Here is a 14,668-nt window from a genome sequence, read left to right on the forward strand (position 1 = left end):
CTTATTTTCTCTGCTGCCGTATCATCTCCCTTTTCCCCAACTGTGGCAGATTCAAAGCAAAGCGATCATGCTTTGATCGTAGTTGCTGTTCACCGAGTCTCTGCTCAATCTGTCTGTAACCAACTTCAGTCTCATTCTTGGCAAGGAAAGTCATAGGCTGTCATCCGAATTGTGTTTGCACTGATGCTGACTGCTTCTTCGGAAGTCATGGGAGGGAAAAGGTTGGGTTTGCAGCGTGCTGCATGGAGATGTCCTTCTGTTGAGGCCCCTTCATGCTGACAAGAGCGAGCAGCAGTGTGCAGAGTGGGGTTAGTGAGTCCTCCTGCTAGCCCATTGCTCAGGAATCATCAGCTGCTGGGCCAGCAGCTTTGTGATGGATGCTTTAAACTTTGTGAAATACCATCTCAGTTTTGCACCTATAGAGGTGCAATTTTGGTGGATTTGCAGAATTTCCTGTTCCTAAAGACTGACTGTTGAGAGGGTAACGTTCCTTGGAAAAAATAATTATTCCAAAATGATGTATCTTAGAGGTGATAAAATGGTCAGGGGACACAGTCAGGATTATGTAAGTACCGTCACTCTATGTACAACTAAATGTTTCAGATAAACCTACATTTAACATTTATAACTCTGAACTTTCTGGCCTATAAAGTCATTCTTTTTAGGGACTTTTGCCATAAGCTAGCAGAATGGATCAGGAATTGAAGAGCTAGGAAAGATTTTTATTTGGTTTGCTTTTAGAGTGGAGTGGTGAGGTGGGGACTCTGTGATAACTACAGCGTGTCACGCGCATCCAGCCCTGGACTGCTCTTTGTAGTAAAGTTACTGCATGGGAGAGCGTTTAGTAGTCTTGCACAAATGCTGCAAGTAATTCCTACTATCTCTAATCTCAGCGTGCTCATTTTAGAATGTGGTTTAGCTGTCCTCCCGATCTATAATGAACTTTGTCTCTTTTACTTACCCTGTAAGTGAATTCTGTAGAGAAATTCCCTCCTTCCCTTTATTCTTTCAATAAACACAAAAAATCTCTGTTGAAACCTCTCTGACAGATCCCATTTTAAAAACCTGCTGAGTGCTGCTGGCTTTTTGATCACATTACTGACAAATAAACCTTTGTGTCCCTTCTAACTTACAGCTCTCGGAGAAAGATAAACCCTATGTAGATATCCAGGGCCTGACAGCCTCCACCATGGAAATCCTACTGGACTTTGTATATACAGAAACTGTTCACGTGACAGTAGAAAACGTCCAGGAATTGCTCCCAGCGGCATGTCTGCTTCAGCTGAAAGGTAATTGCCAAGTATCAGCACAAATTGCACAATTGCTGCTGTTGAGAGATTTGGTTTGTCTGACTTTCTGTAAATGGAAGACAGATTGTGGGAGGCATAATATTTATGAGTATTTATGTCAAACTTCTGTTGGCTTTTGCGCTCTGGCCTCTTTGGTAGAGGAACTGACTTGGGTGGAAAAAAAGATGATAAAACAGGTTATTGTTCCATGCTTTGGGCTACTGTATTTCTGCATGAGAATTCCCAGGAGGAATTGTGAGCTGTATAGCATGTAAATTTTACAGCTCAGTCAACTTACAATAATAAGCAAATCCTTGATATCATTTGACCTGCCATCATGGTATGTCTGGGTTGTTAACAAATTGGTAGATGTCGTTGCATGTGCACCTGTGGAGCCAGCCCAGGCAATTATCCCAAATCCCAGGCAGCTGTCAAAAAGGCATTGGAGAAAACCTAGAAATCTGGTAGCCATATCCACTGGCATATACATTTTTTGTTTATAATCCATGAAGCTGAGTACAACTCACATTTGAGTCTTTTCCTATTATCAGATTTATTTACTTTTTGAATTTAAATAGAGTAGCCTGAGATCAAAACAGCCCAAACACATGTTCTACTGCTTAGTGTTTTCACATCCCTCCAAAGAAATATTTGCATGTGTGTGTTTCTGTAGTGTTTTTAAGCTTGTTATTTGAGTTGGATTTTCATTACTGTTTAGAACTTTCTTTTCTGAAGCCCTTTCCAAAGCAGTGGATTGATAGTAAGCATGCAGTGCTCATTCACCCCTCCAATTTTTCGTAGGTGTGAAACAAGCTTGCTGTGAGTTTCTAGAAAGCCAGCTGGATCCATCAAATTGTTTGGGCATTCGGGATTTTGCTGAGACACACAATTGTGTTGATCTAATGCAAGCTGCAGAGGTCTTCAGCCAGAAACATTTTCCAGAGGTGGTTCAGCATGAAGAGTTTATCCTCTTAAATCAAGAAGAGGTTGAAAAGCTCATCAAATGTGACGAAATTCAGGTAAAACCTGAAAAGTACCGTTACTGTGCAAACCATTGAATTAAAACATTCAAACCAGTCAGAAATTAGTCTGTACTTCTAGGATGGACTTCTCACACAGTTCCTGAATTTGAAATTTAATTTCCAAGAAGCTTCTTCTAATTTTTTAGCTACATAATCTGAAACTGATCAGTAACATGCAGCTTCTGTGTAAGAATTTGTTGTCACACAGGCATTTCCTGCAAGTAAGGCAATGACAGTTAGTTACCTCTGCAGAGTTCTTTTTCCCTCGTCTCCTCCTTTCCCTGGAGGAGCTTTCAGAGGTTACAAAGACAAGTTGTCTCAATGCCTACATTTCAAAAATACCCCCAAGACTTTAACTTCTATTTGTAGACCTTTGCATACTGCTGAGCAGCACAAGGAATGCATGTGCCATCCCAGGCATTTGGGCATCCTCTGCTTTCACAAGCAGCAGAATGCATGACAGTGCAGGGTAGTCTGACTCTTCAGGGAGTTGTGTGCAGCTTTTGTTCCCTTAAGGTTGGTTTCTGGAGGATTTACTATTTGTCTGGAACCTGCCATATACTTTTTTCCAAATTTTCTATGGATATGTGTGTTCTTGGGAATTGAAATAAGTTAAACATTCCTTGGTAATGGGGAAGGGACTTGTGGTTTTTTTATTGAGGTGGACTTCATTGAGAGTTGATGTTTGCTTCAGTTCTTAAAGAAGTGATTGAAGCAGTCACTATTCAGAGTTCGCAGTAACATGAACTCTTAGAAGCAAACCAATGGAAGTGATATCTCTGCTGGAATTCCTGAAGAGCCAGTACCGGGGTAGCCAGAGGAGAGCTCTTCATGTATGCCTTGAAAGTGGCCTTCAGCCAAGCCAGCATCCTCTTGTTAATGAGCCTGCTTGAGAAAGAGCCTGCGAGATAGCGGCAAAAGACCCTGGCCCAGGCTGAGATCAGCAGTGGAGAAAGGCTGAGTGCGTTTAGTGGTTAGCAAGCCACAGGTTTAATGCTGTGAGGTTTGAGCTTATGTGGGTTGTGGTGACCACTGACATAATGCTTCTGGACAGGGAAGAGGAACTAGTGAGGAACTTGAGAACGACAGAACCAAACTAATCGGATGATCTGCACAGGCAAAGTAAAATTCCTCGTGGATTGGGAGGACCCATTCAGGCCTCGCGCGCACACGGTGAGGTGTGCGTTCATTGTAATACCTTAGGAAGGTGCACGGAGCAAATGGCACTGTTGGTGTGCCAGTGCAGCAGTGATGTGCTGCATCAGAGGGCATGGAGGAAGAACCCTCGGAAAATCCCCTGGCTGTTGGAGAAGTGGAATGGCAGGTCCTCACTGTGATGCTGTGTTCAGTGTTACTCATCATTTATCAGAAAACAGAAATGATTTAATGAACAACGAAACTGTTAAATAGGACAGAGGACAGGCAGTTCAGGATGGAATAAAATGATGGGAGATTATTGCATTTAAGGAGGAGGTGGGGAAAATTAGGAACAATAAAGTACTCTGCTCTCCTTTTGTGAGCTCCAATTGTCCTTTCCCAGTAATTCAAATAGAAAGAGAACAGTTCAAATTACACTGTAGCAAATATAAATCAATGGCTTGGAAAAATTGCCTTACGTAATTAACCTCTGTGGCTCCCTGCTTGAGAACATTCTGCAAGAGACAGCTTCAAACTGAACTTCAAAGTGTGCCAGTCATAGATTGGTGGGGACACTCAATCGTATAATTACAGGATCTCCTTTTATCTTCATATTTAACAACAGTTAACAGACCTCATGATAATAAATTCATGTCTGATTTGCTTTTGTGTTGGATGATCTGAAGACGTGCAAAAAGAAAACCAAGACTAAATAATATAAAATAGGGCTTTTTACAATTCTTTCACTTTCGGTAATCACAGATGAATTCACGTGGCTGTGCTTAGTGAGCACTGGAGCTGCTGTATTTGTAAAGCTGTCTAAAACACCTGAGGCCCTCTGAAAGTATCAAATTTAGATGGTTTAGTCAGGGTAATCGCTGGAAGTAGTGTAAGCACCAGCATGTGCTGGTCCTAGTGGAGAAATAAACTAGTCAGAGCAGTAGCATTCACACCCCTGAGGTTCTCCACTTGGAAATCCAGTTTCTTAACTGTGGGTTGAAATAAAACCTTAAATGTACAGGGTATGGCTTGGGTGTTAAAGGGGCAGTGCGTGGGCACTGGGCTGCAGGGGGTTAAGTGAGACACTGCTCCAGAAACGTGGTTCTGATCATCTTTATGATGGCACTTTGGATTTTGGATGACCGTTACTCCTGCTCCACTAAGAAGCTGGGGCAGCTGCCTGGCGAGTTACTGCCTGTCCCGGGCTCTCTCCAAAGTGGTGGCTCCCAGCTTCTGGCTTAGCTGCGTACGATAACCCTTAGCTCGCTGGGACTTGTTGATCTTAGATGTAAGGAAAAAACAAATGCAGTGTTAAGGAAAATAAAATAAAATAAAAAATTTCATAGTGCTTGTAAATACAGCTCATGGGAATTTCCAGAACAGACTCTTACTTGAAACGTCCTGCTCTCTTGCTAGCTGCAGCAGTGCTCTTGCTGGTGTCAGCAGCCTGGAAGTGGTCTGTTCCATGGCAGTAGCTGAAATATTATCCTGCAGTCTCATCAGTGTGTGCCTCCTCTTTCCAGGTGGACTCTGAAGAGCCAGTTTTTGAGGCAGTTATAAACTGGGTGAAGCACTCGAAAAAAGAACGGGAAGCATCGCTGCCTGAACTGCTGCAGTACGTGCGCATGCCGCTCCTCACCCCCCGCTACATCACAGACGTCATCGACACCGAGGTACCGGCAGCCTGGGTGCATGGACACAGCACAGCTGAGAGCCAGTGATTTACTCAGACATAGTTTGCTGTGCCAGCTGTTACAGCTTCATGGTTTTCAGCTGGGAGGGCTGAAAAGAGCCAGAGCATCCAGGGCAATTGGTCAGTTGTCTCCCGTTATAGGTAGCACCTTTCTGATTTAATCTGTTGTGGTTTCTAACCAGTGCTTCCTGCCTTCCGTTCCTAAGCGCTCGCAGGTCTCCTCTAGGCTGCAGGCTGCTGGTGTGCCATCCTAGGGAGGAAATGGCTGCTCAGAAATCAGTTCAGGTGCAGATGGCAAGAGGTACCTTTGAATGAGAAGGACACCAGCTGTGTAGGTCCAGGACCAACACACAAGTCGGAACCATATCTAATGCTGCTGCTTTTTGTAGCTGGCGTGTTGCAGAAGCAAACCAAAATGGGGATGATGATAAGAGGTAGCTAAGCTTTTGCAATGGAAGTTTATTTCCAAACAGGAAGCGATGCAAGGTTTGACAGGAGGGGACAGAGAAGTTCAAACCAGCGTTTGGGTTTGATGGTGTGTGAGGCAGTCAGCAGCTACCAGCCCTTGTCACCTGATAGGTGCTGCCTTTTACAGATGTTCTTAAACAAGGGCAGCTAACAAGCAGTTAAATCGTGACAGAGCTCAAATGTGTTCAGTCAGATTGTTGTGGTCCAATATAAACTGGAATTGAAGCTCTTGCAAAGGAACTGGTACCAAAACAATCAGATCTGTTCCAAAACCAGCCTAAGGTAGTGTGTTATACTGGCCTTCAGCTTTCTTACTGCACAGGATGGGCTCTGCAGTCTGGAAGTGACACACGCTAGTGGGACATCATCATCTCTGGCCAGCATGGAGAGCAGAGTGTTGGTCCTGTGTGGCAGCATCTGCTCGGAACACCCTGCCCTTCTTGCACAAGCACCAAGAACTTGTAAAAATACATCTTATTGCAGCGGCACATAGCACCAAACGCCCAAAGGGAACTGAACACTGAACATTCAGGGGAAACTGGTCCAGGCCCGCAGCCAGGGAGGGGAATTACACAGCATTATGCAAGGAGATGAGGCTGTCCTTGGGTTGCGGTGCCCCCCGCTTCTTTTACAGCAAAGCTTACTGCTTCTCCTGTCTCTTCATAGCTCTGTGTCCCTTGTGCACAGGTCTCAAGCTAATAGATCCAGCGAAACCGCTTCACTGTGCTGTTTCTCCTTGTTTCTTCTTTGATGGCAGGTGCATGCTGAGAGTCGATTGTGTGGGGCAGACCCAGCCAAACTGATTTCAAGTGTAGTTTCACCGCCAGTCCCCCTTCTCAGACATACTTCTGCTGGCTTAAATGTAGCAGAAGTAGCTTTTCCTTAGTTTTCCAAGATAGTTATTTTCATTACAGTGACAGACTTTGGGTGAGAACTGAGCCGTGTCTTTTCAGCTGCAGTCCAGTCTGAAGTTGTCTTTGCATTTCCTTGCATGCAGTATTTGCCCCGTGACACTACTAGCAACAGCCTGCACACAAGTCATTTTAGTGCTGCCTGAATTGACGAGAGTTGGCTTCAGGACAGTTGTTAGGAGGGATCTTAAAATACATTGCATGTACCCATGATTCATGTTTTTCCTCAGCCTTTTATACGATGCAGTCTGCAGTGCAGAGACCTCGTAGATGAAGCGAAGAAATTTCATCTTCGGCCTGAGCTGAGGAGTCAGATGCAAGGACCCAGGACAAGAGCACGTCTAGGTGAGCAGCAAAGGAAGGGACACTGCAAAGGTCTGGGATGTTGGCAGGTTTGTATTATACACTGTGGCTAGTCCCTTGGAATTGGACTGAAGTGCTTCGCAGCAGTAACTTGTCAATCCACAGTCCCCAGTGGTGCAGAAAGGGGACTGGAGCAAAAGACAGAGGGACATTTTTTTCAGAGCACAATGCCTTAGTGGCAATGCGGGGACTAGATGGTTGCCTTTAATCCCAGGCCTCTGCTCTAACCATAAAACCAGTTTCCTGAGTTGTTGGTGCCTCCAGATATGTGTGTCTCAGCATGCAGCTGTCCAAGAAGTGCGAGAGGAGTTTCTTTCCTGTCTAAAAAGGCAGGTACCGGTGTCAAGAACAACAAGAGCTGCGAGGTGACAGCTCGCAGACAACTGTGTTAGAGTGAAAATAAGTTTTCAACAGGGAATCTGATGGGAAGGCACAAGGAGGGAGATGGAGAGGTCCCTCTTTCCTTTCAGAGGTATTTTTTTTCCCCCTAGTCTTGTTAAGGCAAAAAAATTGTGATTTCTTCCTCTATTTCAGTAATTCCTACCAAGCACGGTCACTGAATTGTTGGGAAAATGCTTGGCTTAGTGGTATAAGCACATGAGAGCAGCATAAACAGCAGCAATGACCTACAGAAGAAGGAAAAGTATTTTACTGGCTTCTTTATCACTGTGGCTGTTCCTCACCTGTCACCCCTTCTCTTATCTTCAGACTCACTCTCTCAGGACCGTCTCTGCCATGCCTTTATCCTGGCAGGGCACTGTTGTTCGTGCCAGCATTGACTTTCCTGCAGGCAAACCTCCCTATGCCTGCTCCAGTGCTGCTGCTTGTGCAGCAGGCAGGGACCCTAAAAACCCTTCGTGGCCATTGCCTGTTGTTAACACCGGCTTAGGGGCCAGAAAGCAGTTTAAGCACTAAAGGAGGAGGGCAAATTAGGTTTGTCAGAGAGACGCGTTGATTAAACTTTTTTGGCCTCAGGGGAGTATTGTGCTGTGGTTTGAGCTCCAGCACAGCCCAGGCCACAGCACGTCTCCTGTTTTTGTGGGAACATCCTGCATTGGTTTCGGTGACATGCAGTTCAACTCCACCTGTCATTTTAGGAAGACACATTTCATTTTGTTCTTAATTGAAATGCTTCATCACAAAAGCATAACGGAGACATCACAAAACTGTTTTATTGTTTAATTGTACAGGTAAAAATGGTGCACCTCATTGCTAGGGCTCATCTGGATTCAACCCTATTTAATACCATCTGCTGTCAGCAATGCTCTTACCATGTGTCACTTATAAACTATGATAAAGTTGTGTATTAACTTTCTCTGGGATAAACTGAAATTATTGTAATTCTAGCTGTTCTACTGGACAGGAGGCTTTCCAAGTGGCTGTTGGAGCTCTTTTGTGAATCCTAACCAGTTAATTTTCATATTATTCTCCTTCATCTGAGGTGGCAGCTGTTCTGCTTTGTGACAAACAGGGTCTTTTTAAATCTTTGTTGCTTGGTGTTCAGTCCTTCTGCAGTGAAAAACTGGATGGTTCTAAACTCTAGTAAAACCCCCTGTTACAGAAAGGGCCCAAGGGATCCAGGGGATGCTCATCTGTTTTTAAAACTATGATAGAAGCCTACCTTCAAGACCGTCATTACAAGGGGAGTCAAAACTCTCCAGGTCACAAGTGTTATTTAACAGTCACGGAGAAAACAAGAAAAATACAGGGACTATCTCAGAGAAAAGAAAGTAGACAGAAGGCAAATTTGAAATGAAATACATGACTTAAGAGACAATTCCTGGGAAAATATTTAATTAATTTTTCAGGCTTCAGTCAGCCTGACTTGTTTCTTAATGAAGTGGTGAACGAAGGTGCCATCTGGTCTGGATGTCACTTGCAATCAAGGAGGGGAGGCCTTGGTTTGTGAGGAGGCTGCAGGGACGCAGCCATCCTCCTTCAGCTTTCATGGGGTGGGAAGAGGTTTCGAAAAAAATAATGGGAAGAATACAAAAGAAAATACAAATGAGCCAACTACAGCACCTAACTTAGCCAGCTTGTCTTCTCAAAGTGCCTGTAATGCTAGGAAGGCTCAGCGTTTCTTCAGGTGACCCCCTCGAGGTGACCCTGTGGTTGTGAAGGGATTGACTTGACTTTGCTCTCCCTCTTTGCTCTAGGAGCTAATGAAGTCCTGCTCGTGATCGGCGGCTTCGGCAGCCAGCAGTCACCTATTGATGTTGTGGAGAAATACGACCCAAAGACTCAGGAGTGGAGTTTCTTGCCAGTAAAGGACCACTTTTGACCACCGCTGGGTTGAACAGGCTGGGATCAAACACTGACCCTGTAGCATCAGCTCTGTAACATTCCTCTTTGGCCATCCTTTGTGTTCTGCGTAGAATTTCTGCCATAAATTCTTCAGAGTTGCGGAGGTTTACATAGCGAATGCTGAAACTGCTTTGCATTTGCAGATTTGCTAAGTAAGCCTTGTGTAATACATGAGGTGGTTGTCATAGTTCTAATCAGATGAGCCTACAGAGACCCACATCTCTGTTGTGGGAGTGAGAGCCTCGTGTTTCTTACTGAAGGGGTGTTAAGCTTTAAGGTTACTGATGGTAATTGAAATGTCAATAGGAAGAGTATCATCAGTCCTGCTTTCAGGCAGGCTGCATGGTCTCTCTGGTTTCATTCTTTCTGAGCATAACAGGCGACAATAAGGAAGAGGGAACTCTGATTCTCTGCACTGATGACTATTTCTATCCAAATTTAAAATCACCTTTATCTGTGTGAAATGGTGGAGAACTGCCTCTTTTTTAGTATTGCTAATCGCAGAAAACCCTGTATCACCTGTTGTCCCCAAATTCAGTTCTTTTTTGGAGTCTAAAAGCTTCAGATATTTACATCAAATATTCTGAGTTTTCACATTTTCTCATTAAGAGTCTCTGCAGGGAGCCAGCAGGAGGCACACAAACCTCCAAGACACATCAAAGATTCAATAGTGGCTTAAAATAAATGACATTTAATGCAAAATATTTTAGTGCCAAGAGACCTGGCCATGAGAAGAAAGCATGGCAGAGACAGAGCACAGGCAGAGGAAAGCAGATGCAGTCAGTAAGCATTTTATCCAGGGCTGTATCCTTTAAATCCATAGTGGTAGTGGCCGTTTTCCAAAAGAGCAGCAAAAGAGGCTGGAAGAGCAGTGGTTGGTCTCCATGCATCAGTGTTATTTCCTCTCCTTGACCTTTTTATTCTTTTCACTGTTTTAGAGCATCACCCGTAAGAGGCGCTACGTTGCGACCGTGTCCCTGCATGATCGGATCTATGTGATTGGGGGGTACGATGGTCGCTCTCGTCTCAGCTCGGTGGAGTGCTTGGATTATACATCAGATGAGGATGGTATCTGGTACTCCGTGGCTCCGATGAACGTACGGCGAGGCCTGGCGGGAGCCACGACCCTTGGAGGTACGTGCTGGTCACTGCACTGCCAGGGCACTGGAGCCTGTTCTGTTCTCGTCCTGAAACACCCGGAGCTGGTATGTGCAGAGTGGGATGGCTCTGAGGGAGGAGGTGAGTCTGAAATTCTGTCTTCTCAGCATTTGGATGTAGAAATGGAAAACGTGCCCACGTATCCTGAGAGGAGCTCTGCCTCCGCTTCATTCTTACAGCATGTGCCTGTGCATCAAGGGAAAGGAACTCTATGAGGGATTGTGGAGTGGGAAGCTCTCAGGGTGGTGCCAGTGTCGCGTATGACTGAGCACAGGACACCGAGTACAGCAATAACCACCCGGCGCTGGAGAGAGGCTGAAACGGGAACATGCACAGAGAAGGATTCTTGGGACAGGCTTGGAAGAAGAAAACTACTGAGCAAAACAGAATGCTTCAGTTTGCTTATGCTGGCAGAGCAAAGCCCAAGAGGGGATGTGATTGTTCTCTGCGAGTATAACTTGGAGAAGGAAATGGGCAGTATAAGAATTGAATAAGAACAAATAGTTATAAACAGGCAAGGGAAAAGTTGTTGGTGTGGAAATAAGAGGAAGTTTTCTAGTTAACTTGGTTAAATTGGTTGATTATTCTTTATTAAATATTAGATTGATAATAATCTATCCTAATGAAAATTCTGTTCAAAATGTAGCTGCTTTGAAGGTGACCCTTGACAGATTTCTGAAAGCATTGCATGACTTAGGTTTAAGGGCTGATCTTGATGATCCAGACTTTTGGATCTTCTTTCCTTTTGCTGCCTGTGTGTCTGCCACCCTGTAAGCATTTACTCTGGGGAGGTGCTGCCATGGTGCTAGTGACAGGCGGGGTTTGGGCGCAGCAGTGTTTCAGTAGGTTCTTTCTTCAGCATGAAAAAAAGAACTGGGGGGGTGTGTGTTCTCTTTCATCCGTCAGCAAGAAGCAGATTTACAGACCAGATGGGTTTTCTGTTTGTTTAGTGAGCAGGCTAATGCAGTGAGCTGGGGTGAGGGTTTGTCTTGGCTCCGAATATGCCAAGATCTGTCGTCATTCCTGCAGTTTGCAGTCCGTGTTGTTGGCTTGCTCCATCTGTGAGGGCCGTGCTCATTCTTGCTCCGTGTACAGGCTTGATAACTCACTGCATCCAACTTCTGTGTAACGTTGCAGACATGATCTACGTTTCCGGTGGGTTTGATGGAAGCCGACGTCACACCAGTATGGAGCGATACGACCCGAACATTGATCAGTGGAGTATGCTAGGAGACATGCAGACAGCACGGGAAGGAGCAGGGCTGGTTGTGGCTAACGGAGTCATCTACTGCCTCGGTACGTACCCTAGGACCTGTAGGCATTCTGCAAATACTTGCTTTTTCCGGAAATTATGTTGCAAATGCTGTCTGTGGGGAGAACCAGTTACGTCGTGTCCAGGTTAAAAGATTTAACTTCACCGCACGGGGCACTGCACAACACCTGCTCTCACCACTGCTATCGCAATGGCTTGGACTGGAGCTGCCACATAACTCCAGTGGATGTTGTTAGAAGCAAGCTGGACGCAATCAGCCTACATTTGACGGACAGCTGAAGCGCAGGGGACGAGCAGTGCCAGCTGAGGATTGCAGGGACTAGGCAGTGGCTAAGATGCCCTAGAGATGAAACAGGTAGCCACAGGACAGCGGCTGCATCTCCTCCACACAAAGCGATGTTGGCTGTAGTGCTCCAGAAATGTATCCTGAGCTGTATCCAGCTCCTTTCCATAGCTCTCGTTTAATTTTCGGAGACCCGTGCCAGCTGTGAATACGGTGAGAGTGCTAGAGGGCAAATCACTCTGAAGACTTCAGTAAGCTTGTTCTGCAGATACACATTCTGGCCCCAGAAAAGGCAGGCCCAGCACTCTGCACACATTTGTTGCAGTCCTGTTCCTGGGGAGTCACAGATACTGGACACTGGTGTATGGGTTTCACTTCCCTCTCCCAAATGCCTCTTCCTCATGCTGTCCCCTGAGGCAGATGCCAGCAGGCTGCTCCTTTGCTGCAGCTGCACGAGGAGATCTCTTGGTATCCTCTTGCAAAACAGCTCTTTGAGACATCCCAGACCACACTCTGCGTAGCCTCACAGCGTCAGCTGGCGGCTGCGGGCTGCAGCGCACAGACCCTGAGCCAGCGCCAGGTCTGGAAGCTGTATGACTGCTTTGGCAGGACAGCATCAGCGCTGCCATCGGCACGCTCAGGGGAAGGGCGGTGCTGACCTGGTTGTACTGGTTGTTAGAGGTGATGCTCTCTCCCCACACAGCCTGTGCGGTACAGGGGTGGATCTCGCTCTGAGCTGGCTCTGGTTCGGCACTGCAAGCTGCAGAGATCCTCTTTGTTCTGCCAGCCCCAGCGTGTTGCGGGTTGTGCTGATTGCAGCGCGACACTGTACCGAGGATGAGCCAGGCATGTTATTGCTCTCTACACAGAACCGCATTTTCCAGAAGTCAGACCCATGGTTTGGTCCTGGATTTTGTTTCAGGTGGCTACGATGGGCTGAACATACTGAACTCTGTAGAGAGGTATGATCCCCACACTGGACACTGGACAAATGTCACCCCAATGGCCACTAAGCGCTCAGGTAAGAGCCCCCGGTGCCTTCAGTTCAAAACGTTTTGTGCTGCACGGAGGAAGCAGGCACTGCTGGCTTGTTCTGCTGCCCTGAGGGATGTGGACCGGCCCCAGTGTGTGGTTTGGCTTTGAGAAGGGATGATTTTAGGACATGCTGACTGAACTCCCCAAGAGAAAGATCAGTGTTCACATGCCTGATGTCTCCATCGCACGCTGAGATGTGTCGAGAGGAACGTGTGTCGGGGTTTATAGGTTACAGGGAGGGAGAGGAAGTCCTGTGCGACTTCTATAACTAGGAACAGCGCGCAGCTCAGAGAAAAGCTGGCAAGGCACAAACTACAGACCATAGCGCAAGCCCATGGGACAATTTGCTGAGTCGCTGCTGGTCAGCTGCACAGGCCATGGGGCCTCCCTCACCCGCACTGTGAAATGCTGGGCCCCGGCTCCCGGGCAGCAGGAAGGCAGGCGGCAGCACTGCCTGAGCAGTGTCACACCGCAGCAGTCTTACGCTAAGGACTTGAAACATGGTGCAGTTACATGCTAATTATCCCCCAACGACTCCTAGTTTGTCTTTCCTGCTTGGTGTTCTGTTTGAGCTTTAAGTTTGGCAGCTGTATCTAGGAGAAAAAATATAGTTTTAATTCTGCTTTTGGAATCACTTTCTGTCTGAGCTCTCCTTCCTTTCTCAAAGGAGTTCCTGTGGGGCTCATGCAGCTCCTGTGTGCTCTGCCATTGCACTGCACCTCAGGCCGCCTGCCCCAGCCCTTCACGGCCGTGCCAGCAAGCAGCCATGGCCTTGCTCAGGTGCGTGTGGATGGGCAGGATGCTCGGTGCCTCCACAGCCTTGTCGCTCTCAGTGGAGTAGTTCTGCTGTGCTTACAGGCTCTCTTTCAAAACCCTTTTGAAGTTGCTTTTTCTCAAGTTCTTTCAATAAATATCCTTTACAGTTAGCCTAGGCAGCATTGTTTCTGTCTGTTCCCTGCTGCAGTGTTCTTGTTCAGGGACAAGTGCTGGTTACTCAATTACTGGTCTCTGTTCTAAAAACATTTAAGCTTTCTTGTGCCTGCAGTGGCATTCACCAAAACTCCAAGCTTTAAATATTTACTCCTGTGACAGAGCTATTCCTGCTAAGTGTGGGTTGGAGAGTATTTCCCATATGCCAAGAAGAGCTTTGATTTCAGCGTTGGTTGCTTTCCACATCCAGGAGGACCCCACATACAAACACATGATAAAATCTGTGGGCTTTCCAATGTCAGAGGCAACACGCAAGACCTGCCCATGGATCTCTAGAAAGCTTAAGGCTGGGATGGCTTTCCCAAATGGGTCTGTCACGTGCATCAGAGAAGATGGCCTTGGGCAAGACCACAACCAAAGATTTCAAGGGAAAAGCTGTTTATAAGAAGCATTTCCCGGGTCCATGCTGGCTTCCCCCAAGACGTGGAGTGCCTCAGCCCACAGAGCAGGTTCCTCAGTGCCACAGGCGAGCAGGAGCATTGTGAGGCTCTTGACCCCGACATTGACGCAGCCAGACTCCTTCCTCCTCGGTGCTGGGACTTGGAGCATTGAGATCTGAAACAGGGGTCTGCCTAAGAATGGTTTTTTGGCCCAGGTTTTTGTGCTGCCACTCTGCTGCTAACACCCCAAACTGCTGGTAGCTTAGATACCAGTTGCACTGGTAGCCTCCATCCTGGTATCGGTTCCAGTCCATCCATCCTGGTGACCGTGGACCCTGGAGGACTTATTTTGCCTCAAAGCT

At 46.5% G+C, this 14,668-nt stretch overlaps 1 protein-coding gene across 1 annotated transcript in view; it reads left to right on the forward strand.

Annotated features, from left to right (window-relative positions):
* Positions 1 to 1,135: 1,135 nt before the first annotated feature.
* KLHL12 (kelch-like family member 12) overlaps positions 1,136 to 14,668 on the forward strand; it is a gene marked incomplete at its 5' end in the record, with an annotated part of 15,439 nt that continues 1,906 nt past the window's right edge. The window contains 8 exons of the mRNA XM_010074273.1: positions 1,136 to 1,289; positions 2,091 to 2,308; positions 4,972 to 5,121; positions 6,751 to 6,865; positions 9,040 to 9,146; positions 10,126 to 10,321; positions 11,483 to 11,641; positions 12,824 to 12,922. Coding sequence (XP_010072575.1) covers positions 1,136 to 1,289; positions 2,091 to 2,308; positions 4,972 to 5,121; positions 6,751 to 6,865; positions 9,040 to 9,146; positions 10,126 to 10,321; positions 11,483 to 11,641; positions 12,824 to 12,922 — 1,198 coding nt within the window. The remainder of the gene's footprint in view (positions 1,290 to 2,090; positions 2,309 to 4,971; positions 5,122 to 6,750; positions 6,866 to 9,039; positions 9,147 to 10,125; positions 10,322 to 11,482; positions 11,642 to 12,823; positions 12,923 to 14,668) is intronic.

Source organism: Pterocles gutturalis, unplaced genomic scaffold, assembly GCF_000699245.1.
Source record: "Pterocles gutturalis isolate BGI_N339 unplaced genomic scaffold, ASM69924v1 scaffold14257, whole genome shotgun sequence".
Classification (NCBI taxonomy): Eukaryota; Metazoa; Chordata; class Aves; order Pterocliformes; family Pteroclidae; genus Pterocles; species Pterocles gutturalis.